Source organism: Sarcophilus harrisii, chromosome 1 (genome assembly GCF_902635505.1).
Source record: "Sarcophilus harrisii chromosome 1, mSarHar1.11, whole genome shotgun sequence".
NCBI classification, from domain to species: Eukaryota; Metazoa; Chordata; class Mammalia; order Dasyuromorphia; family Dasyuridae; genus Sarcophilus; species Sarcophilus harrisii.
Window position 1 is genome coordinate 64,406,365 of NC_045426.1, and position 13,745 is coordinate 64,420,109.

General features: G+C 40.0%; 1 protein-coding gene across 1 annotated transcript in view; it reads right to left on the minus strand.

Annotated features, from left to right (window-relative positions):
• Positions 1-822: 822 nt before the first annotated feature.
• Positions 823-13,745, minus strand: part of LANCL2 (LanC like 2) — a 50,488-nt gene continuing 37,565 nt past the window's right edge. Inside the window, exons 6-9 of the mRNA XM_031957067.1 lie at positions 10,808-10,990; positions 5,970-6,146; positions 3,680-3,752; positions 823-1,154 (exon numbers count right to left, since the gene is read on the minus strand). Of these exons, the coding sequence (XP_031812927.1) occupies positions 1,039-1,154; positions 3,680-3,752; positions 5,970-6,146; positions 10,808-10,990 (549 nt within the window). The 3' untranslated portion in view covers positions 823-1,038. The remainder of the gene's footprint in view (positions 1,155-3,679; positions 3,753-5,969; positions 6,147-10,807; positions 10,991-13,745) is intronic.

Genomic DNA, 13,745 nt, shown 5'->3' on the forward strand with positions numbered 1-13,745 from the left:
TAATGTTTTCCTTTGAATACTCAAGTGAAATTCCATTCACTGCTCTCCTCATTCTAACAGGTTATGAAATTCATTAATTCTTGAGGCTCAAGTGTAGACTTTTAATACTACCTATTTTCAATACAATTACTGACAATGAGATGTTGGTACTAACTATGCAGATGTTCTGGTCCAGACTCCTCGTAAGATACTGCCTTACACATCACAAATTCAATTTAATACAAGAGGGCCTTGGGAACCAGAGTTTTTGCTATACTACAAACAAAGAATAAGAGCCATTTGAGAATTGCATCAAAAGTTGTATGAATTCTCTACTAAAAACTGGTGTATATCACTGCGGGGAGGGAGGAGATAGCCACAACTTAGCCCAAGTAGTTCTAAAAATACAGAGATACAGGTGCACACAGATGGGAAATTCTTGATCATTTTATGAGGAGTTTCCAAAGAACTCTCCACCACGGCCCACTCTGTACCTATTGGTGCTAATTTTAAATTCTTGGAGGTGTCCTTCTCTCATGATAGTCATGAGAAAATACCGCTCAAATGAAAAGGGGGGAGGGGGGAGGAGGAAGGAAATACAGTCATCACATTAATACAGTTCAAAGAGTAGAAGCGGATGGTCATCGTACTGCATGTGCTCTTTTCTCATTTGGAATAAAGTACCACTTTATTCACTAGAGATGTTGTATGTGTGGCTTCTAGTAACACTCATGCGAGGGCAGGATTGGGATTCATACAAACTGAACAGCTCGATCTCCGAACAGAACAACCAACTCACACCTACAAACAACACCAAAAAACATGCAAATACCAGAAAGAGCCTGAAGGGAAGAATGGCAAATGAATTTAAGGAATTCATATTTTACACAACTGAAGGTAATGCTGCAACAAAACACCAATGTGGTGGTTTCCTTCATTCATGCTTTTCACGGTCCTTTGGACAAAGGGGGGAGGATAGATGCTGACTTCTTTAAGATCCAAAGTTGGTTCTGTCTCAGGCACTAAACAGTTGTGTTGCTTTTGGTACAAAGGGATGTTTTAGGTGTCTTTTTCTACCCTTTTTTCCCTTTGTGGAGGGCCAAGTTCAAATGCTGGAAAACGGGATGTCTCTGGAACCAAGATATCTGACAGAAAGTGAATAGCGCCACCCATACCTGTAATACACAAAATATCCTATTTTCATGAAAAGGTACTACGATACTTTTAAAAAACAAAGTATATTCTTTAAAATTCAAGAATCTCAAGCACTTAAAGACAAACTTAAAAAAAAATTTACAAGAGTGTAGCCTATAAGATGGAGAACACCATTCAGAATAAAGATAAATGAGGGGAACAAAGAAAAGGAAATTTTTGAAAGAGAATATTGGAAAAAAGAATTTTCTTGGGGAGGAAGACTATATGTTTTAATTGGATAAGAAAAGAGGAGGACCAAATGATGTTGACAAATAGATTAAACACAAAAGAAATAAGGAGAAAACACAAACCTAACATATCATGATCTTAATATGAATGGATTAAATAGTCTAATAAAATTAATGAGAGTGACAGAATGAATGAAAAAGAAAGTTGAAAATCTAATTATCCAAAGTTAGTATTTATCTTTTTTCTTCAGAACATGTTTTTCAAAGCAGAAATATATTAATCTGGGGGCTCTAGTGAGGATGTAATTTAACATCTAGTTATACATGCTATCTCCATTTGAAGAATAACAATGTCTTTAGCTTAAATCTTAGAGCTGTAAGATGAAGCTTTTCAGCTGTCAATGTTCTCCACATCACAATGACTCCCCACATTGTTTTTATTTACTTTGCATAAATTTTGTAGCAACTTATCGTATAAATGTTTCCCCCAGGAAAATATAAGGGAGAATCCTTAGAGGCGAGGACAGTTCTATTTTTGGCTTTGTTCAGCAGAGCTTAGTGGAAGAAATGGGTCACAGGCTTTGGGGACATTTGAGGATAATCATATTTAATAAATCCTTGTCCAAGTAGAATGATTTTCTTCCTAAATACTATCTTTGATAGGGATTTCAAATAACCATTTAAATTTACTCCCTTGGATGAAGAGGCCGCAAAATCATAGATTTAGAGCTGGAAGGGACCTAATAGATCACATATACTCCAGCTTCCTCACATTCTAGATGAGTGAATGACACCCCTGGGTGTTACATGTGTCAAACAAGATCATATAGTAAGAAGTGTCAGAATTTGCGTTTGAAGCCAGGTCCTCTAATTCCATCTCCAATACTCTAATAATCTAGTATAGATACACATCTACGATTTGAATCAAGACTTTCAATAGCTTAATTCAATTTCCCCTCACCTTCATATACATATAGACAATAAATAAGTAATTTCTAAGATTTCACTTTATCCAAATTAAACAACTCCAGTTCTTCACAGGAGTGGATTTTCTATCCACATATTTATCTTTGTTACCCTCTTTTGAACCTTCTCCAGTTTTTTTTTCATATTTTTAAAAATATAAATATAAAAAAATAAAATTAAAATTAAAAGTTAAAAAGTGTTGGTGCCTGAAAAAATGGACTCATTACTTCTAACCGAAATCTCACCAAGAAAGAGTTTAGTAACATGAATGATTGCCTTTTTTTCCCCACAATGATATTCTATTTCTGATTTCATATTCAAATCCAAATAGCTCTCCAGAAAGCTAGGCAGGGGGTCTGTTAATATCTTGCAGTTTGAGGTAGTTGTAAATTGGTTATTTAATGATTTGTTTCATCAGTCTTGTGATCTTTTCATTTCTTATTACTGATATCAAGTTGATCTAACAGTAATTTCCAGGGTGCTGTCTTTTTGGAACACGGGGCACAAGACCAATAAATTAATACCCATTCATATATATAGTAATATGCCACAAGGTCAGTGTGAAATGTTCACCACAAAATCCTTTTATTTTAATTCCCCAACATATCTACCCCTTTTAAAGTATACTATGTCTGATTTTAAAAAATGATTTTGCCAAAGCTGCTATCAGTCAATCAATCAGTCACCAAGCTTATGTGCTGGGCACTGTGCCAACTACTGAGGAGACAAACAGAAAGCACAAAACAAATCCTATTCTCAAAGAACTTATATTTTAGTGGAGGGAACAAGTACACAAATAAAGACATAAAGGGAATAAAAAAGTAGTTCACTACAAGGCAGTGGGGGTGGGAGAAGCTTCATCTCAAAGGCAGTGCCTGAGCACCCAAAGCGAGGGGTCAAACAGGCAATCTGAAGTCTGAAGGGACTTTAGGAGATAGCAGGAAGACAGTACTGCAGGCGATCTGGTCTGCAATAATGTCAAATAATGAAGTTGTAAAGGGAAGCTGGGGCCCAAATCATGACAGGTTTACCATTTTCAGAGAAAGAAATCAATAGAAAAAAATGCAGGAAAGTGAAGGGTCTATTTTCTCAGTTATGAAATAACACACAAAGTAATGGGAAACTGTGATTTACTATAATTAACAGTTATGGTAACATGCTTGGGCATAAGCTACAGTAAAATTAATTTATGTCAATATATATTTTATTTCTTAGCATTATTACTTATGAAAGAAAACTATCCTCCTCAGAGAGTAATATGTTTCACTTAATCACATTAAAAAAAATTTTTTCCCCACTTATTCACATTTTAAAGCAGAAACATTATCTCGTTTTCTCTCAGCAACCCTTACCTTCAAAGAGTGAGTAGGGTCTGTCTGGAATACGACACCCATGTGCTCCATAATCTAAACACCATTCTGCAAACTGCAGGAGGAAAAAAAAAAAAAAACAAGGAAAAGGAACATGTTATGCTAGAAGAGATGGATTAAAAATACTTATAGGAGTCATCAACAGAACCTGCTACACCCAGTGAAAGAACACTGGGAAATGAGTGTGGACAATGCTACAACATAGCATTTACACTGTTTCTGTTATTGTTTGCTTACATTTTTGTTTTTCTTCCCAGGTTATTTTTACTTTCTTTTGAAATCCGATTTTTCTTGTGTAGCAAGACAACTGTATAAATATGTATGCATATATTGTATTTAACATCTACTTTAACATATTTAACATGTATGGAACTATCTGCCATTTGAGGGAGGGGTGAAGGGAAGGAGGAAAAAAGTTGGAACAAAAGTTTTTGCAAGGGTCAATGTTGAAAAATTACCCATGCATATATGTTTTGTCAATAAAAAGCTATAATAATAATATTTGTTGGAAAGATCAACAGAATACCTTAATATCCAGTAACCTCAATGAAGAAGGAATCAATTTTTTTTAAAGTACCATCTTAAATACTCTCATTAGCTCCACTGACATATGATATATAGTTAGGAGCTGGTATGTGAATTCAAATTCCACTTTGAATTACGATTAGAGGAATCAGTTTTGCTTTTTAGTTATTTTTGTATATTACAACACAAACAAACATACTCCTAAGTATTAATTTCCAGGGCAGACTAGGAACTGTGATTTTATATTATAGTGGCTCTTGTATAATCTTAAGGTCAGAAATTCCACCCATTAACTGTAGTTCATTTCTCTTTAGGCTGTTTAATAGTTTCTTGCAGATTTGCAGGCCAATTAAAATTGTTTTCTCTAACTGATCTGTTCACTCTTCTTCACCCTTTTCACATATACTGGCAATAGAGTCAACTTCTGAAAAGCTAGGAATAGTAACCAAATAAGCATTTTATGAGATTATGATTCCTTGCTTTAGCATTGCCAGCAGGGGGAGTTTACAGGTTCAAAAAACTGAGTTTTTTTTTTTTTAAGATTTTTTTAAAGTAAACTTAAATGACCTATCTTATTGTTGTAAAATTCCAGGAACACCTGCCTCAGAACTGTAGGGGCTATTTGGACAGGGGATTGTTGCATAAAACACCACAATTTTCTGAGAATTAGGCTTAGCAAAGAGACTTTTTAAAAGCAAGGGTCCAGACCAGAAGTCAGTATTCAGCATGATGCTCTGGCCACAAAGGACAGTCACACCAACAAAACTCAATCAATAGAAGATGGTCTTCTGACAAAAGCCAATAAAAAGCTCAAAAATGTCAAAAGAAGAAACTTTTAGACACTTTGCCAGAGAAAAGGTTCAACTATTTGATGTAATTGATGTTGTAAGAACAAAGGAATGTTTTGCAGGGAGCTTCTGACTTCAAGGGCCATATTCCAAAAGTTTGTATATTGTTTGGAATTCAAAAGGCATTATTCTGTAGAAGTTATGTTTATAAATAGTGGTTTTACTCCCAGGTAGAAACATAAGTCTATTTAACCCATAGGGTAACAGTCTCGTATTAAATTAGTACTATGACAATTTTTTTTCCTTATGATACAAACCTATTTTGTATTCTGAATAAAATAGAAATGCTTGAAATTCTGTTTTGTAAATATTTTCCCCACTTACTAGTATTTTATTTTTTTCTAATTACATATGAAATTTTCAACCTTTACTTTTATAAGATTTCAGTTCCAAATTTTTCCTCCTCCTTTTCTCCCCCTCCCCAAGACAGCAAGCAATCCAATATAGTACAACACATGTACCATCATATTAATAATATTTCCATGTGGTCCCCCTGTTTGCCTCAGTTCCTCCTCTGTAAAATGAGCTGAAGAAGAACAGGACAAACCACTGCAGTATCTTTGCCCAAGAAAACTCCAAATGGGCTCACCAAGAGTCAAGCACAGTGGAAAAATGACTCACCACCCAAACCAGCAGTCATTCACTCAGTAACTTGGGCACTGAAGATGGACCAGAAAGGACTCTGTCTCCTGAGGGGACTTTCTCATTTTAGGGGGAGATGCTGAAGGCCTGGTGATGGAGACAGCAGCAGGTAACAGAGGGGAGAAATGGTGGTGGAACAAGGGCTATGTCCTGGTACCATCTGGCCCTGGGGCCCAGGGGAAGGCAGGAGAAAGGAGCTGGGCTGGGCCACAAGCTCTCCTGAGATCTGAGGGGCTAAGACAGAGCCCAGGCCTTACCTTACAAGCTCTGTAGAGGTACTTTTTATCCTGAGTTAGATGGTAGAGAGATAAGAAAGAGTAACCATTTCCTGCCGTCCCATGGCAGATTCCATAGCCTTTCCGTAGTAAGCCTCTCTGCCAGATTACATCACTACATTCCATAGCATCCTTCAAATATTTTTCCTCCTTAAAGATCTGGAGAATTAAGAAGAGAAACAGATTTTTAAAGGAATTTCTTTTACTCTGATTTAGAAATGTCTCTCTCGAATAGCTAAAACATGTACAAGTGTTGCTGTGAACATGATCCATTTGAAATGGTGTTCAAGAGGAAACCGCGGGAGCGAGAACTGGTCTCCAGGCTCCTAGCTCAGGCTTTCCGCCTCCTCGCCCTCCCACCATGTAACTGGTTTTCTCCAAGCCATTCTCAGTCTATGTGCTGGCTGTGTGAGTAAAAGAGAAAGAAACTCTCCCAACACATCTGACAAGAGCCAGAGTCAGCGCCTAACTCCCCAACATCACTTGGGAGTGATACCCCAATGTATCTAAGAGGGCTGCTTTGATGTCCAGGCCCACAGTTCCTATCAACGTTACCTGGTTGACGGGAGTACCATGACACCCACACGACTCCTCTGGGGAGAATCTGTCACAAAGAGAGTGGATCATGTTTGTAAAAAACACTGCCCCCTCCTGAACCTCCTAAATCCTGTGTTGCCATGGATGGCACGGCCCAGCGGCCACAGCTCCGCTAAGCGTATATGCAGCAAGAAGGGCAGCCCCCGTGTGGCCCAGGTGGCTGAGGTGGCCCAGGTATCCAGGGTGGCCCAGGTATCCAGGGTGGCTTAGGTGGTCGGGGTGGCTTAAATGGCCGGGGTGGCTGAGGCGGCCGAGGTGGCCCAGGTGGCCCAGGTGGTCGGGGTGGCCGAAGTGGCCCGGGTGGCCCAGGTGGCCGAGGTGGCCGAGGTGGCCCGGGTGGCCCAGGTGGCCAGGGTGGCACAGGTGGTTGGGGTGGCCTAGGTGGCCCAGGTGGCCTAGGTGGTCGGGGTGGCCCAGGTGACTGGGGTGGTCCAGGTAGCCAGGGTGACCCAGGTGGCCCGAGACCGCACGTCTGCCTGTCTGGGGCATTCCAGCTCCCCCAGTTCTCCCCTCCTTTCCCAGCCCCTCCCATGCCAGGAACCCCGTCTTTGTCTGCTCTCTGATCTCAGCAGACTTTTTTGCTCTATCATTTATAACAGCTGACTGATTGATTCTGTTTCATCCTATTTAGCACTGGCCCACATACTGCTGTGAATCAGACTCTTAGATTCCAGGGGACCTTCAAGACCATGGGGTCTAACACCTTCATTTCACAGATGAGACATTAAGGCCAGAATAGTTTTCCCTGGGTCACATAGCTAGACAGGAGCAAACCCGGAATGAGAACTCCAGGATTCTGGATCCCTCCTTTTGTGTCCTCTCCTTTACATTATGCAGTCACTATTAAACATTTTGTCTTCTCCATTCCATGCCTCAGTAACCTGGGAGGGAGAATCGCAGGGAAGCTGGGCCCTGGAAGTAGACTTGAATTCTCAGCACTAACCTTTCTGTGTCAAACGGAGGTCAGAAAGGACCACCTTCCTCGGCCTCAATGGGATAGGAGTCAAAGGGTCCGCTCTGACTGTGGCTGACAAAAGCCAATTTCTGAGAGAAGGAGGTGGAGGGGCCGTAAGGTGCAGTCAAAAAGGAAAAAAATGCTCTCATCATCATTTTACTGGAGGATACAAAATTTACCCTGCTTCAGCACAGGTTTTGGACAGCATGGTACAAAAACTAACTTCTTTGTTAGAAAGGAAAGGTTTGTTTTACTAAATTCTACTAAGTGAAAAATCTCCTGACAAAGATGTTTACAAGTCCCTTCCAATTTAACAGTAAGTCTAAGAAATCTGTTGTCCTTTGGGTGTACAATTCTGAATATATAATCATTATGGCTGAATAAAATGCTAAAAATCCTTAATGTTTTTTGATTTATTTTTCAAAATACCTTGGCATTTTTTGGGAGGGAGAAAGGCACTTAGCTTTCTCTGGAGTCAAATTTGTTTATTAATATAATAAAAGCCGAGTTAGGGGGAAGAGAGGATTGGCTTGTTTTAGCAAGATTAAGCAAAAAAAGTAAAATGAAGAAATGGTGTCTCAGAAAAATATTAAAGACTCAATAATTTGGGAAGCTTTAGAATAGAAATACCAATTTGTACCTCAAGAGAAACAGATGAAATACTCTAAGGGCAGTAACAGCAATACTAATAAATCAACATTCTTTAAAATTAGTATTTAACATAAGTGATAGGCAATTATGCCAAATGGCTGGTAAAAATCGCCTCCCTGGTCCCAATTCCTGATTAACACAAAATGGAGTGTGCTGCTTTCTGAGCCACAGAGGAATCTTTTGTTCTTCTAAATGGGAAGCTATTAACCTGCAACATTTCTCTTTAGACATAACCAAAGGAAAAGGTGGGAAGAATTCCAAGGATTTCAACAAAAAAGGCAAAAATCTGATTGAGAAATGAGTGTATCTCACGACTATAAATACCAATTCCCCCAAAGACTAGGTGAGTTAGCAAAATTTTCAGCTTATTCACAAGCACCTCAGGATTGGAATATCTAACATGCTGCCAGCCTGGGGTGACATTCGAGGACAAGGCTGTGAAGTTTCCCTAAAGCCTGCCAGCAACTGACTTCAGCCAATGTGAGCTCTCCTTTAGTTTCCCCAGCAACAACCAAAAAACATTCACTTGCTCACTCAAAAAAAAAAAAAAAAAAAAAAAAAAAAAAAGCTTTGAGAAGTCATTCCATGAGCAGAGACACTCCCGATAACTGAGTGTTTAAGTGCTTTAGTCAGAGGAAATGAGCAAATTTCAGAATTAGTCCATCTTTTCTATTCTGCTGGCCAGAACTGTCTCAGATTTGTAGAGAGGTAAGAGAAGATGGCTGATTTATGAACACTCTCCTATGTGAATGTCTGCCTTGACCAGAGACTCAGAAATCTTCCTGATGCTGCCAGGGATGCTTGAACCCTTCCCTGTTTTCCCATGCCCACAACCCCCCGGCCCAGTGATTCCCCCATACTCCCAACTCCTGCTGCTGCAGGCTAATGCAGCAACGTGGAGCAGACTGGCATCAAACTAGAGACGTTATCTAAGAGTTGAGCTTATTTCTTTGATTCCCTTTGACCTTCTTGTTTGCGTCTGGCTTGGTCTTGGGGCTGCATTTGCTGTTGTAACTGCACAGAGTCAGTCAGCATTTGTGGCACTCCTGGGGTGAGCACCCCCGTTTTCTAACTCCCTGACCTGCGCTTCTTTCAGATTTTGCTGTTTCTCAGCTTAGTGCACTCACTGCTTTTGTGGAAGTTCTCTGTATCCCGGGGGATCTCCCCTTTGGTGTCCCAAGAGCAGAAGGCCCCCCAGCAGCGGAGCCCTGCGGGCTATCCATCCCGGGGTGGCCATGGCCGGCTCAGGAGTGACGGGACCCACTGCTGCGTGAGCAGTGACGGCTGTGGAGGATGTAGCAGGGCAGCAGGATATCCTGACCCCGTTACCTGCCTACTTTCTCCATTCGACTGGAAGGCAGAGATCAGTGACAGAACCAGGCAGGAAGGAGCGCCAGGGCCAAGGGTTCCTCCTCAGCAGGCTTCTGCCTGGCTCATCTACGCCACTCCTTAAAAGTAAGTATGAAATGAGGCTGTGGGCCCAGAGAAAGCCCTCTAGCAGCCGCGCTGCCTGGACTCTCTGTTTATGTGGCATATGGAGGGATATTTATATGGATAATATCAGACTGAAATCTCTCTCTGGGTGAATGCATGGAGGTACAAACATAGCTGCAGTTTTGCACAAAGGGGAGTGTTGGCATCGGGAAATTCTAAATGGGTTCCAGGCCCGCCTCTGTCTGACACAAAGCAGCAACCCTTTGACTTCCCCTTGCCTCGGACCCTTCTGAAAAGGCCTAAACAGGTCCAGGCCCGCAATAAGAGAGCACTTCCTCGTGAGGAGTTCTAAGGGCAATGAAACTGTGACTCCCTGAGAAAACAAGATCTGAGAACCCCTAACTTTGATTCTTTGCCAAGTTGATAAAACTTTTAGCATTTACCACTCACCACCTTGGATTTCAGGGAACGTGTAAACAACAACTCTGTTGCATATGACTGCTTTTTTGTTCCTGTATCAGAAAATCTTGCCATATAATCATAACCAATCCTCATGAAAACAAATAAACTGCGCGGCTGTTGAGAGATGTGATTCAGAAGGCAACCATCTCTAGGGACAGAACTGTCAAATGGAAGCAAATCATGGAAAAGAAGGCTGGGCAAGAGCCATTGTTCACTTTAGCTTACATATGGTATTTATCAGGAATTCTTTTTAATACAATACTGGCATAGGCTTAAAACAACTTATCTCTGCTTATTTCCCTCAGTTTTTGGGTGGACACCAAAGCAAAATTAAATATCTTAATGTTTCTTTCAAAACCCAAATATATAAAATCCCTGAATGCCATTATTATACTAAAAGCCTGTCAAAAGTAAAAAAGGAGTAAATAAAGTCTGTGAGAGAAGGTGATTAGAAGTCAACAAAAAATCTATAGCTGGTGAAATTGCTGAGAGGTAAGCATCTCAGCAGAATGAAAACTGCTGCTGTCTGAGTTTTCTACCATTTATGTTGCCATTTAGTGAAACACAAAAATAACCATTCTTAAAATAAAAGAAAAAAGAAAGAAATAACTTCTACTTAGAAAAGTCTATGTACTGCCCAAAGTCAAAATGTAAATTTACTTCTATAAGAAAAGCTGGTCATCTTTATCCTGGATGTTCATTACAAAAAGAGAAAACTGACCTTATACGCTTGGAGAAGCATATGTATAACCCCAGGAGCACCATGGCACCAATGGACTAATCTATCCGTTTCATTGCTTAATGACGATGGGTAATTTCCAGACCGGAATTTTTTATGTCGCACATAATCAACACTTGGTTTCACCAACTCTGTCAAGGTTTCTTGGTCCACATTTGATACTGGCTTTAAAATAAAAAAGATACACATACATTTATAATATACTCTTTTAGCATTTAAAAAGATAACTATGTGTAAAAAATATAATAAAATCTCAAACCTCAACTACTTATTTGGCAATATATTTGGCAATGAAGAGTACCTGTTTATTTTAGTTATTTAGTTATCTGAGATTTAATCAGAAATCCTTTATATTCAAACTCCTGCTGTTGGAAAAAATCATTTTCCTTAAATAATATGATAAATACAGAAACACATGGGAAAGCTTATATAAACTGATACAAAGTGAATTAAGCAGAACAAAGAAAACAACATAATCATTAAAACAATGTAAATAGAAAGACAACAAAACAACAAAACAGCTGAAACTAAATGCTGTGAAATTATATAATGAGCAGGCTTGGATCTGAAGAATAGAGTTGGAAAGATACTCTTTTTTTTCTTTTCTTTTTTTTTTTTTTTTTTTTGGTATTGGTAGAGGACTAACTCCTTTTTTGAGGTATTCTTTAGTTTTACTGAACTGAGCTTCCTTCTTCCCCTCTTTTCTATTCTTTGTTATGATATTGGATGGCTGTCTAGGAGAAGAATGAAAGGATACTCTGGGAGAAATAGGTGCTGGAGAACCCTCCTGTTGTACTTCATTTTTGATAAGTGACGGCCCCAGCTCCTTTTTCAGATATACATGACCTCAACATTGTCTCTATCAATCAAATAACTATTCAACTGCAAATAAATTTTATTTTTTAAAAGACATATGACTTTGGTTATTCTGAAGAGATTTGTACATACTGGAAAGGATTTGGCAGACTGGTCTTTTTCCACATTTATCTGTCTTGTATAATTACAGCAAGTAAATAAATTATAGACAAATGGACTCAGATCTGACCAGGCATTAATTTCTTATCTTCAAATTTCTATTGTGCAAGAACTATTTACATTGGTACTTAAAAACAATCAGGTAAAATACATAGTTTTACGCTGCTATTGGGGCATTATCTATACCTCATTAATCACAGAAGTATCACAAATTCTGCAGTCTCATAAGCTCTATTAGTTGTTGCATTAATAGGTACTTTTAAAGAGTGGATATTACACAAAAAAGGTCAGTCATCTTCTAAAAACATTCAACATCTAAGCAGATAATCTATTAGTTGAATATTTTCTGGAGTAAAATAAATCTTTGATTAAAGGTCAATTTGGTAGCTTCCCATGATGCTTTAATGAAAGGGAAAAACAATAACTACTGAGAATTTCTCATCCCAAAATGGAAACCTAAAAATCAGGACACAGCTAAAAAGGAAAAAAAAAAGGTTTGTATGTTTGTTTGTTTTGGGCTGGAGAGAGTAGAAGTGACAGACATGGCACCAAGGACAGAGTGAGTGTCATGGAAGCACTGCCCTAAAAACCATCTCCTCGGGGCCCTACAACTCAGAGGGAGACTTATTTAAGGAGGAGTTTTGGTTAGTGCTGAGGGGATTCTGCTGTGGCAGGGTCAAGGCAAGGACCACTGATGGAGGGAGTGGGAAGGGCTCCCAGAAAAGTGCGCTGATGCTGTCCCACTACTAGTGGGTGACATCCTTCTGTCTAGATCTTCTGTGGCTCACTGTAGAGCGGACACCATCCAAGGGTTTTGTCACTGGAGTGAGGATTTAGATGCAAGAAACACATGTTTGAATAATGACATTTTCATAAGGAATTTAATGTGCTGAATTATGTCTGTAGCCTGTCCAGCAGCAGACCTTCCTCCTAAGGTCCTGGCTTCTAACAGCCTTCACCAGTGCTTGGGTAGATTTCATTTTAGTATTTCCTGATAACAAATGAGTCTGAGCCTGAAGTCCTTGTCCTTATTTCTGAGGGAAGCATTAAATCTTTGCTTCTAAACACCTCAGGAGGCAAGGGGTCCCTCCTCCTTGGAAGTCTGCAAGCAGAGACTAGGTGACCATGTATTGGTAAAGGAAGTAAGGAATTAGGCTTATTATTTCCAATAATTGCTAAGCTACTGCAGCAAGTATTGTGGGGGGTGGGGAGTGGGAAAAGTGAGAGAGGGTGTTTTGTGAGAAGAAATGCTTTCCTGGCAAAGTTGAAGTTAAAAATGCATCTTCCAAGACTTCCGAGGAGTGAGTCAAGATGGTGAAATGAAGTCAGGAAGCTGCTCGAGCTTTTCCAGTTTCCCTCAAAAACCACATGAAACTAAGCCCTTGAACACAGTCTAGAATGACAGAGCCTATGAAGAGATGGAATGAAACTATTCTCCGGCTCAAGACAGACTGGAAGGACTTCAGGAAAGGTCAGTCTCATTGGGGTGGAAAGGGTGCTCAGCCCAGCTCAGATGGAATATGGATAATCCAGTGAAAGGCTCTTAATAACAGCAGATCAGCAACTGAGACCCTGGGTCCTGGTTCAGTAGCAGAGCAGACCAGGGGGCAGCCTCCAGTCCAAGCTCAGAAAGCAAATTGCCAGCCTAGGGAATCCAGGCAATAACAGGTAGGACTTGGTCAGGTTACCCTCTGCTGTGAGCAAGACATTAAACACAAGGAGTCCTGTGCTAAAAGTCAAAGGTCAAAGCTTCACAAAAAGCTTGGGACTCAGCCCCCTTAACCCCAAGGACACAACAGAAACCCCAAGTCACAAAATAGTAAGGAAGGAAGAAATGCAGGGAGGGAGGGAGAGGAAGGAAGGAGGGAGGGAGGGAAGGAGGAAAGAAAGGAGGGAGGAAAGTAGGAAGAGAAAGGGAGGAAAAGAGCGAAGGAAGGGAAAGAGG